General features: G+C 43.5%; 1 protein-coding gene across 2 annotated transcripts in view; it reads left to right on the top strand.

Annotated features, from left to right (window-relative positions):
• Window positions 1-10,876: 10,876 nt before the first annotated feature.
• LOC106570343 (adenylate cyclase type 2) overlaps window positions 10,877-13,422 on the top strand; it is a 94,403-nt gene continuing 91,857 nt past the window's right edge. For both annotated transcript variants that reach the window (XM_014142541.3, XM_014142542.3), the window contains exon 1: window positions 10,877-12,435. In XM_014142541.3, the coding sequence (XP_013998016.1) occupies window positions 12,163-12,435 (273 nt within the window). In that variant the 5' untranslated portion in view covers window positions 10,877-12,162. The remainder of the gene's footprint in view (window positions 12,436-13,422) is intronic.

Genomic DNA, 13,422 nt, shown 5'->3' on the forward strand with positions numbered 1-13,422 from the left:
GTCCATGCCAAATACCCATAGTGAATAGGGAAAGCTACATTTTGTCACCCATCCAAGACAGGGATAAATATTGCTTGCCTGCCTGCTGTTTACACATCTGTCTGTGCCCCGCTGTTGGGTAAAGGGTTCATTCCAAGTCAATAGTGTGTCAGATGTTGTTTCTAAACAACACAAGGTTTGCAAAATTCTAGTTATTTTCCCCAAATTCCTAGGTTTACCAGAAATCCTGGTTGGAGGATTCCAGGTTTCCTGCTTATTCCCTATTTATTCGAGGAATCTTCTAACCAGGATTTCTGGAAATAGTGGGAATTTTGAGAAAGTTACCAGGAATGTGCAAACCTAAGCAGCACTGTGTCCAAGACAATAAAGTTGATCTTCTACTTCTACACTCCCAAAGACAGCCTTGACAGCAGATGGGATAAGGATGCGTGGCCAGCTGCCCAAAGAAACCTGGCGAAGGACTTTGGAGTAGGAGATAGATTGTGGCCTGTCATGGAAAACCATCCCAAAAGATCGGCAGCAGTGACGCTCGCTCGTGAAAACCTTATGTTTCACAGGTTCAGTGAGTAAGAGTGAATAAACAACGAACGAATGAAGTACTGTTGCTGGGAGCCCAGTAGCCATAGCTGCAGGAAGTAGGGTGCTGAGTGTGCTGCAGCAAACCCTGAAAAATCAGAATGTATATCTTTTTTCACAAAGTAGTGAACTGGGCCTTTAATAGTCCTGTATTTTAGGACACCTTTAGGACACACAGATCTTATTTAGGGGCTTCATAGCAAAGGGGGTGAATACATACACACGCACCACTTCTCCATTTAAAAAAATAAAAAATGTAATACGTTTTTTTCTTCAGTTTCACTTCACCAATTTGAACTATTTTGTGTATGTCGATTTACATTAAATCCAAATAAAAGTCTATTTAAATTCCAGGTTGTAATGTAACAAAATAGGAAAAATACCAAGGGGGATGAATACTTTTGCAAGGCACTGTATGAGTTACCTTCAGACGATTCACGTGACACTTTTGTTTGTATGTGTCACATTCAGACACATCTCGTGATGTTTGTTGTGGTCGTAGAGCAAAACGGGAAACACCATCGTGTTGGTGAGTGTCTCCCCTTTCCATTGGCTGGTCATAAACACTACAGATATTTTTGTGAGAAGACCGATTTTCCGTATGTCTCATGGTCTGACAAACACTGCATTAGCATGTGCGTCAATAGACTCTGAAGGGTTTTTAAAAACCTAATTAGTCGACTGTCTTAACGATCCCTGATTACCACTGCAACATTCATCTCTAACCTACCGTTAGACACACACACACAGACGCGCACACACACATTTGATGTATTGTATATTATTGACAGTGAATGCAGATTATGACAGTGGGTTTGGTGCAGAGGGTCTCCACTGTAGACCGTGGCTCCGTTCCAAATGGCACCATATTCCCTACAAAGTGCACTACTTTTGACCAGTAGTGATTTTGCCATTTGGGATGCAGGCTATGACAGTGTTTTAGGTAAGATAGGATCCTTTTCCGGATTCATAGATTCATAGATGGGAACCCCCTCACTACTCTATAATTAAAGCTCCAATATGAGTTGGATAAAAATTCAGAGTGGGTGGATTTTCACTCTGCACCCCTCTCTCACATATACGGAGAGAAGGGGGGTGAGAGAGAGAGAGAGAGGGGGGGTTGAGAGAGGGGGAGAAGGGGCTGGGGAGAAGGGGAGAGAGAGCATGAGAGAGAGGGATGGGGCGAGAGAGAGAGGGATGGGGCGAGAAAGTGAGGGAGAAGGGGCGAGAGAGGGGTGTTTATATTTGCAATGTAATAGAAGTTCATTACTTAATTGCTTCTTTTGGAAGAGAGAGTTTGGGGGAGAGAGAGAGAAAAGAAGAGAGATATTAAAAATAAGGCCTCATGCTGAAATTAAATATGTTCAGTAGAAATGAAATAAACATTAAGTATGCCACCTACTTTGGGAGCAGCTATGTGACAGTTGGTAAGCACATTAATATTTTACTGTTTTAGAGGACAGAAACGGCATGTGAAGCTTAACTCTAATTGGCTATTCTCTTTACTTGTATCACTCTGTATGAAAAACACCTGCTCCCCTCTTGTACCCGCTGCTGCTGTAGTGACAGAATGAGAGCGCTGTGAAAAACACTGGCCTTACTTCCTGAACAGAACACTTTTTTTGCTAATTTTGTCACAGCACCCTCCAGCATGGACATGCTGTTGCATGATGGTTGGAGTGTGTGTAACTAATTTAACTAGCACACGTAGACAGAAAGGGATGTTTGCACAACACACACACACTCAGACGATGTGTCTGTGTGTCAGTGCCTAAGGCGACACAGAGGAGATGAGGATAGATTAACACCTAAGGTTTAAATACCTCCTCCAGCATAATGTCACCATACACATGTGGGGGGGATGTATGACATCTCTCTCTCTCTCGGTATCTCTGCCTGTCAGCCCACCACACTATAATTGATTCCCAACCCACCAATTTACCACACTGTCCACTGGATGGTTTGATTCCAGGTGAGTGTACACCAATGGGAAGACACACAGAAGAAACCGAATTCAGAATCACACATGCACACACACGCACACCTACCAGTGGTATTCTAGGTCAGTGAAGTGTGTTTACCCACCTGTAAATGGAGGAAGGACCCTCCGGAACTTCTAAAATCCACTCTCATCCTCCACCCCATATATAATATTTATAACTGATAGTCTCACTCTACACACCATGATATATAATATTTATAACTGATAGTCTCACTCTACACACCATGATATATAATATTTATAACTGATAGTCTCACTCTACACACCATGATATATAATATTTATAACTGATAGTCTCACTCTACACACCATGATATATAATATTTATAACTGATAGTCTCACTCTACACACCATGATATATCATATTTATAACTGATAGTCTCACTCTTCACACCATGATATATCATATTTATAACTGATAGTCTCACTCTACACACCATGATATATAATATTTATAACTGATAGTCTCACTCTACACACCATGATATATAATATACTGCTCAAAAAAATAAAGGGAACACTTAAACAACACATCCTAGATCTGAATGAAAGAAATAATCTTATTAAATACTTTTTTCTTTACATAGTTGAATGTGCTGACAACAAAATCACACAAAAATAATCAATGGAAATCCAATTTATCAACCCATGGAGGTCTGGATTTGGAGTCACACTCAAAATTAAAGTGGAAAACCACACTACAGGCTGATCCAACTTTGATGTAATGTCCTTAAAACAAGTCAAAATGAGGCTCAGTAGTGTGTGTGGCCTCCACGTGCCTGTATGACCTCCCTACAATGCCTGGGCATGCTCCTGATGAGGTGGCGGATGGTCTCCTGAGGGATCTCCTCCCAGACCTGGACTAAAGCATCCGCCAACTCCTGGACAGTCTGTGGTGCAACGTGACATTGGTGGATGGGGCGAGACATGATGTCCCAGATGTGCTCAATGCCTTCCTCTTGCAGGAAATGCTGACACATTCCAGCCACATGAGGTTTAGCATTGTCTTGCATTAAGAGGAACCCAGGGCTCAGTGTGAACCTGCTTTCATCTGTGAAGAGCACAGGGCGCCAGTGGCGAATTTGCCAATCTTGGTGTTCTCTAGCAAATGCCAAACATCCTGCACGGTGTTGGGCTGTAAGCACAACCCCCACCTGTGGACGTCGGGCCCTCATTCCACCCTCATGGAGTCTATTTCTGATCGTTTGAGCAGACACATGCACATTTGTGGCCTGCTGGAGGTCATTTTGCAGGGCTCTGGCAGTGCTCCTCCTGCTCCTCCTTGCACAAAGGCAGAGGTAGCGGTCCTGCTGCTGGGTTGTTGCCCTCCTACGACCTCCTCCACATCTCCTGATGTACTGGCCTGTCTCCTGGTAGCGCCTCCATGCTCTGGACACTACGCTGACAGACACAGCAAACCTTCTTGCCACAGCTCGCATTGATGTACCATCCTGGATGAGCTGCACTACCTGAGCCACTTGTGTGGGTTGTAGACTCCGTCTCATGCTACCACTAGAGTGAAAGCACCGCCAGCATTCAAAAGTGACTAAAACATCAGCCAGGAAGCATAGGAACTGAGAAGTGGTCTGTGGTCCCCATCTGCAGAACCACTCCTTTATTGGGGGTGTCTTACTAATTGCCTATAATTTCCACCTGTTGTCTATTTCATTTGCACAACAGCATGTGAAATTTATTGTCAATCAGTGTTGCTTCCTAAATGGACAGTTTGATTTCACAGAAGTGTGATTGACTTGGAGTTACATTGTGTTGTTTAAGTGTTCCCTTTATTTTTTGAGCAGTGTATTTATAACTGATAGTCTCACTCTACACACCATGATATATAATATTTATAACTGATAGTCTCACTCTACACACCATGATATATAATATTTATAACTGATAGTCTCACTCTACACACCATGATATATAATATTTATAACTGATAGTCTCACTCTACACACCATGATATATAATATTTATAACTGATAGTCTCACTCTACACACCATGATATATCATATTTATTACTGATAGTCTCACTCTACACACCATGATATATAATATTTATAACTGATAGTCTCACTCTACACACCATGATATATAATATTTATAAGTGATAGTCTCACTCTTCACACCATACTATATAATATTTATAACTCAGACATCGAGGACGGCGAGGGGGTAGGAAATCCACTCAAAACCCAAAAGAGTCCACACAAAACTGTATGCCTCCCTCTCTTCCAGTCTCATGGCTGAATGTCGTGGTGTTGACTGCCGCAATTTGATATTTTGAATACTCTTCCTCTGACCAACAAAGCCCTACTCATCAGTGACATTATTGTGGACAAATGTAATAATGTTCTGTGCCTGACAGAGACATGGCAACAACCTAATGACTATTACCTGCTTAACCAGCAACACCATCTGGCTATGTTAATCTTGACAAATCTCATTCTGTGGGTCGTGGAGGTGGACTTGCTGTCCTTCATCGGTCTGACACACTTGTACTGCAGGTAACTTCGAAGGCATAGCCTTTACAATAGCTGTCCCTCAACCACTGCTTATAGTCTACCGGCCACCTAAAACCTCTACAGTCTTCCTCTCAGAGTTAGCTGATCGTCTCACTCTTCACTCACTCCGAGGAAGGCACAGTGATTCCGAAATGTTGGTAGCCATTAAATTGATGGGAGTTTATACATGGACTGTGCGACTTTCTTTATTTTGATAGTTTATAGTCTCACTCTTCACACCATTAACTCTGAGTTAGCTCCTAACATCTGTCTGTTCATTGTGTCCTGCCACACTTTTGCTCGGGGACTTTAACATTCATGTGGACTCTGATGGATGTGTTTTTGCCAGAGACTTTATGGCCCTGTTGGATTGCTTCAACTGCACACAGCATGGCAACATCCCCATCCATGACAGAGGCCATGTACTTGACCTGGCACGGCTCCCTCCAACCTCTAGGGTCTGGACATTCCCATCTCTTACCACAAGGCCATACTGTTCAGTGTGCCCGCCCCCATGCCCAAGCCCACCATAACCTACATGAATATCAAAAGGAATAACCCTGTTGACTTAATGGATATTCTGCAGTCACATGACACCCCTGGCCCTCATGTATCCTCAGTGACTGACCTGGTTGCCCATTACAACAGTGCGCTCTCCTCCCACCTGGATGTTCTGGCCCACCTTAAAACAATGGTGGTCTCCTTCAACATCCCAGCGCCACGATACACTTCTGAGCTGAGTGCCATGAAAGCCACTGGATGACAACTAGAGTGACAGGGCTCATTATCCATAAGGAGGCCTACCAAGACCACATTCCCAACTACAAGGACTCACTTGCCACAGCCAAATCTGCCTTTTTCTCCAACATCATAAGGAATGAACAAGGAAACCCAAGAGTGCTCTTCTCAACCATCAACACATATCTCCCTTCATTGGACAACCCCTCTTTCACAATCACCACTGACCTCTGTGACAGTTTTCTGGCCTCCTTTCAAAACAAAATGGAGGCTATCTACCAACAGCTGCATCAGTCTCACCCTTCATCTGGAACACCCCTTGCCTGGTTGCACTCCTATCTATCTGATAGACAACAGTTTGTCTCCCTTGACAACTGCAGGCCTGCCCCAGCCCCTGTATCACAAGGTGTCCCACAAGGCTCAGTGTTAGGTCCATTATAGTTTAGTATTTACATGCTGCCCCTTGATCGGATCCTCTGTCAACTTGGACTCAGATTTTACTGTTGTGCAGATGACACACAAATCTACATCCACACAAAACCTAACTCCACTCGGCTACTCCTCTCTGTTGTTGACCGTCTCTGTGAAGTGAAAACTTGGATGAGCAATAACTTTTTAAAACTAAACGACCCCAAAACAGAGATCATTCTCATTGTCCCCAACTCCCTAATCAAGAAATTGGGGCAACTCAACATGTCAATCAACAGCTGCACCATCCACTCCAAATCCACAGTCAGGAACCTTGGCGTTACATTTGACCACACTCAGTCATTTTAACCCCATATCTGAAACATGAGATTTCACTGAAACATCAGCAAGTCAGCCTTCTTCCACCTCCAAAATATCTCACGACTCAGACTATCTCTCACTGACCCCATTGCTGAAACCCCTTATTTACACCTTTGTTTTACAACGCCATTCTCTACGGGCTCCCCGCCAAAACATTGGACAGACTTCAACATATTCAATATTCAGTTCCACAAGTCCTCACACACACCAGACCTTGGGACTACATTGCTCCCACCTTTATCAAACTCCACTGGCTGACGTTTGGCTGATGTTTGGCAAATCGAACCTTCAGCTCCCTCCACAGATTTTCTATGGGATTAAGGTCTGGAGACTGGCTAGGCCACTCCAGGACCTTATGTGCTTCTTCTTGAGCCACTCCTTTGTTGCCTTGGCTGTGTGTTTTGGGTCATTGTCATGCTGGAATACCCATCCACGACCCATTTTCAATGCCCTGGCTGAGGGAAGGAGGTTCTCACCCAAGATTTGACGGTACATGGCCCCGTCCATCGTCCCTTTGATGCGGTGAAGTTGTCCTGTCCCCTTAGCAGAAAAACACCCCCAAAGCATAATGTTTCCACCTCCATGTTTGACGGTGGGGATGGTGTTCTTGGGGTCATAGGCAGCATTCCTCCTCCTCCAAACACGGCGAGTTGAGTTGATGCCAAAGAGCTCAATTTTGGTCTCATCTGACCACAACACTTTCACCCAGTTGTCCTCTGAATCATTCAGATGTTCATTGGCAAACTTCAGACGGGCATGTATATGTGCTTTCTTGAGAAGGGGGACCTTATGGGCGCTGCAGGATTTCAGTCCTTCACAGCTTAGTGTGTTACCAATTGTTTTCTTGGTGACTTGAGATCATTGACAAGATCCTCCCGTGTAGTTCTGGGCTGATTCCTCACCGTTCTCATGATCATTGCAACTCCACGAGGTGAGATCTTGCATGGAGCCCCAGGCCGAGGAAGATTGACAGTTCTTTTGTGTTTCTTCCATTTGCAAATAATCGCACCAACTGTTGTCACCTTCTCACCAAGCTGCTTGGCGATGGTCTTGTAGCCCATTCCAGCCATGTGTAGGTCTACAATCTTGTCCCTGACATCCTTGGAGAGCTCTTTGGTCTTGGCCATGGTGGAGAGTTTGGAATCTGATTGATTGATTGCTTCTGTGGACAGGTGTCTTTTATACAGGTAACAAACTGAGATTAGGAGCACTCCCTTTAAGAGTGTGCTCCTAATCTCAGCTCGTTACCTGTATAAAAGACACCTGGGAGCCAGAAATCTTTCTGATTGAGAGGGGGTCAAATACTTATTTCCCTCATTAAAATGCAAATCAATTTATAACATTTTTGACATGCGTTTTTCTGGATTTTTTTGTTGTTATTCTGTCTCTCACTGTTCAAATAAACCTACGATTAAAATTATAGACTGATCATTTCTTTGTTAGTGGGCAAACATACAAAATCAGCAGGGGATCAAATACTTTTTCCCCTCACTGTATATAATATGTATAACTGATAGTCTCACTCTACACACCATGATATATAATATGTATAACCGATGGGGACACTCTTCACACCATGATATATAATATGTATAACCGATGGGGACACTCTTCACACCATGATATATAATATGTATAACCGATGGGGACACTCTTTACACCATGATATATAATATGTATAACCGATGGGGACACTCTTCACACCATGATATATAATATGTATAACCGATGGGGACACTCTTCACACCATGATATATAATATGTATAACCGATGGGGACACACTTCACACCATGATATATAATATGTATAACCGATGGGGACACTCTTCACACCATGATATATAATATGTATAACCGATGGGGACACTCTTCACACCATGATATATAATATGTATAACCGATGGGGACACTCTTTACACCATGATATATAATATGTATAACCGATGGGGACACTCTTCACACCATGATATATAATATGTATAACCGATGGGGACACTCTTCACACCATGATATATAATATGTATAACCGATGGGGACACTCTTCACACCATGATATATAATATGTATAACCGATGGGGACACTCTTCACACCATGATATATAATATGTATAACCGATGGGGACACTCTTCACACCATGATATATAATATGTATAACCGATGGGGACACTCTTCACACCATGATATATAATATGTATAACCGATGGGGACACTCTTCACACCATGATATATAATATGTATAAACGATGGGGACACTCTTCACACCATGATATATAATATGTATAACCGATGGGGACACTCTTCACACCATGATATATAATATGTATAACCGATGGGGACACTCTTCACACCATGATATATAATATGTATAACCGATGGGGACACTCTTCACACCATGATATATAATATGTATAACCGATGGGGACACTCTTCACACCATGATATATAATATGTATAACCGATGGGGACACTCTTCACACCATGATATATAATATGTATAACCGATGGGGACACTCTTCACACCATGATATATAATATGTATAACCGATGGGGACACTCTTCACACCATGATATATAATATGTATAACCGATGGGGACACTCTTCACACCATGATATATAATATGTATAACCGATGGGGACACTCTTCACACTATGATATATAATATGTATAACCGATGAGGACACACTTCACACCATGATATATAATATGTATAACCGATGGGGACACTCTTCACACCATGATATATAATATGTATAACCGATGGGGACACTCTTCACACCATGATATATAATATGTATAACCGATGGGGACACTCTTCACACCATGATATATAATATGTATAACCGATGGGGACACATGCAGCCTGGGTTGGATGCTACATTACATGATGATGATTACTTATTGGAATATATTTTTCACGTAATACAGTCTCCAACATCTAGTGTGCGTTCCGAATGCTATTCTATTCCCTACAAGCGTGTCAGTTAAAAATTGACTCCAGTTCAAATCAATGGATAAGCTTGGAGGTGGAACTTGTCATATAATGTAAAGGATTTTGAATTAAACCAATGGATTTACACCAATTAAATGTAATGGATGCAACACACTTAACCTACAGTTACAGCAGTTTTCTATGTTCCTGAGCTGACAAATAAAGTGTTGCCAATTAGACACACTTTCACACACTTACACACACACACACACACACACACACACACACACACACACACACACACACACACACACACACACACACACACACACACACACACACACACACACACACACACACACTGTACCTATCAGACAGTGAACACATTGAAGAAACTAAGTACAGAAGTGTATGAGTCAACAGGAGAGAACAGAAAAAAAGAACTTTCACACATTTACCAGGGTCACTGAGTTCACTGCTTTAAAACATCGCCAACTTCACGAAAAGAGCCTTCATTTTAGATCCCAGTCACAATGTGTACTACAGTGTATTGGAATGTTCTTAGAATACATTAGAATACATTTCAAACACATTTAGAGTCACAGTAAATTTCCCAGTAAACTCAACACATATAGCCATTGATTTAGAAGAATCGTACTTATTAAATCTAGTTTCAAATCATGGTTAATAAAGGAATTTTGCTCAAGTGGAATGTCATTCATAGAGCACACTGCACAACATTTTAAAAATCAAGTGTATCTTTGAAAATGTCATGAAATGCATAATTCAGTTAGTTCACATTTTGTTGGTGGTAATATACACGTTGCAGTGTGGCTTTGATATAAAGTGGGACCATACTAACCAATGGTATTTAATTGATGGAGCTATGAAATGAAATCATACAGATTATGTCATAAAAAATGAATGACTAGTCTTGCTTGAGAAAAATAATAAAGAAGCAGTTCTAGGGATCAATTGGTGTGACAGCTTTCACACCTCAGATACTGATGTAGTGGAGAAACGAGAGGAAAAGGAGAGAGGAAAAGGAAAGAGGAAATGAGAAACAGAAAAAAATGGAGAGAGCATAAAAGAAGCAGAGAGGGAGATAGATACAGAGAGAGAGAAGGGAGAGAGGGAGGGAAACAGAGAGATACAAACCGGGAGAGAGGGATAGAGGTAGGGAGGTTGAGAGACAGAGAGTGAAAGCTGCAGACCGGGGGAGAGAGAGTGAGGGAAGGAGGGAGGGAGGGAGAGAGAGAAAGATGCAGACTGGGAAAGAGAGAGGGATAGAGAGAGGGAGGGAGGGAGAAAGATGCAGACAGAGAGAGAGAGTGTGGCACGGGACATTGTGTTAGATGAGTCACGACATCCTGGGGATCCCTCTCTCTTTCAATCTACACTCATTCTCTTCTTCTTTACTCTTTCTCTCTTTATCAATTTACATGTTCTTATGTTTAAATCTCTCTTTATCTCATCCCTCATCCTCTCTCAAAAGACTTTCCCTTCCTGATCCCACACATCTCTCCCTTTCTCCTCCTTTTCCTTCCTCTACATCTCTCTCTGTCTCGCTCTTGTCAATCCATTATCCAGCTGTTATACAGTGTCTCATCCTCTCTGTTCAGTCTTCTTTTTCCAATCTCCCTCCCTCACTCCCTCGCTCCCTCACTCCTCTCACATTAGCGCAGCTGTTACCCCCTCCCTTCCCCTTTCTCTTTCTTTTGTCTCCCCCTCTCTATACCTCCCCTATATCTCTCTCTCTCTCTCTCTCTCTCTGCCTCCCTGTTTGACTCTGGTGCTACGGTCTCCCTGTCAGTCTCACTCTCAGTCTCTTTCACCCCTTGTTCTCTCTTGCCTCCCTTTTTCTGACTCCCTCTCTCTCCATTCGCTCCCTCTCTCTCTCTCTCTCTCTCTCTCTCTCTCGCCTCGAGCCACTTTGACACTTTCCTTCCCTCTCTTCCTCTCCCTTACACTCTTCCGCCGTCACACACAGGCACACACGCACACACGCTCTCTCTCTCTCTCTCTCTCTCTCTCTCTCTCTCTCTCTCTCTCTCTCTCTCACACACACACACTCTCTTTCGCTCTCTCTCTCTCTCTCACACACACACACAGAGACAGACACACACAGTTTTTTTGCCTCACACTAACACCCACTCGATCTGTCTCTCTCTCCTTTCTGACGAGGGAACATGTTGCCTAGGAGCAGCAGCAGCAGTGTGCTACACGTGGAGACAACCTCATCTCTCTGTGTCTGACTGTAATAAACCAGGGACAGGAGGAAGAAAGAAGGACCTGTTTCTTTTTTCTGTGTCTGACCAGACTCATTGAGGAAGAGGAGGAGGAGAAAAAAGATAGGAAAAGGATCAGTACGCAGAGGGATTCAGGATTTGATTGTGACTGTGAGTCTGATCAAACTCACAGAGGTGGACTAGCGAGAGGAGAAAGTGGAGGAGGAAGAGGAGGAGGAGAAGAGCCAGGATTTGTTTGTTTATCTGAAATAACTCCCCAAAGAGGAAGAAGAGGAGGAAGAGGAGAGGCTACTGTTTGTTGTCCATTTGGGACAACTGGGGTAGTGGGTTTGGACCGGGACTTGGCACACCCCCCAAAGTTGCTACCATGTGGCAGGAGGCCTTACGGACTCGGGGGCGCTACCTTCTGGAACGAGGGGGAGAGGGGGGAGACGGGGGAGATGCCCTGGGGGATGTGTTTGTAGGTTTTGGGGAGACCCCGACACAGGGACAGGTGTGTGTGGGGGGACAGAAGACCCAGGACTGGCTGTATGAGTCCTACTACCGTATGAGCCAACAACACCCTCTCATTGTGTTCCTACTGCTCATAGTGATGGGAGCATGCCTCGCTCTACTGGCTGTGTTCTTTGCCTCCGGACTGGTGAGTATGTGTGTGCGTGTGTGTGTGTGTGTGTGTGTGTGTGTGTGTGTGTGTGTGTGTGTGTGTGTGTGTGTGTGTGTGTGTGTGTGTGTGTGTGTGTGTGTGTGTGTGTGTGTGTGTGTGTGTGTGTGTGTGTGTGTGTGGTGTTATACAATACAGAGCTCTATTGACTGATTGGAGTGGTGCAGAATGTGACAAGAGGGCTTCTTTCAAGTGCTGTTTCTGCTGTGTGAGTGTTGTTGATTTGATGACACACACACACACACACACACACACACACACACACACACACACACACACACACACACACACACACACACACACGCACACACACACACACGCACGCACGCACGCATGCACACACTTGAAGAGCGCTGCCTATAACTGAAGTGTTTTTTCACTATTGTTTGGGGCGGCAGGTAGCCTAGTGGTTAGAGTGTTAGGCCAGTAACCGAAAGGTTGCTGGATTGAATCCTCGAGCTGACAAGATAAAAATCTGTCGTTCTGCCCCTGAACAAGGCAGTTAACCCACTGTTCCCCAGTAGGCCGTCATTGTAAATAAGAATTTGTTTTTAACTGACTTGCCTAGTTAAATAAATGTATGCCACAGAGATAGATGAAAAGGGAGAGTGAGTGTAGATAAATAAAGAGAGTGTTGAAAAGAGAGAGCGGAGAGATAGAGACCTGGTCAGACTGTGATTTTCGTTCAGTCCATTGATGTGTTTTTCCTCCGCAGAATATTATAACACCTCTCGCCTCCCACAGTGTAAACACACACACACACCTCGCCTCCGCAGCAGAAAAGTTTCAGTATTGCAGCATCAGCAACCGAGCCCGACCAGCCCAATGCTGTTCCCAGTGTAATAACAGAATACCAATGTATAACTCATGATATACCTGGATGGATGTGAGCAATAGCATATAGTGGGATTCAATGTGGGATTCAACCCTAGGTCTCTCTGGTACTAGAGGGTTGTCAACAGGGTT

Source organism: Salmo salar, chromosome 14 (genome assembly GCF_965601325.2).
Source record: "Salmo salar chromosome 14, fSalSal1, whole genome shotgun sequence".
In the NCBI taxonomy this organism is placed as follows: Eukaryota; Metazoa; Chordata; class Actinopteri; order Salmoniformes; family Salmonidae; genus Salmo; species Salmo salar.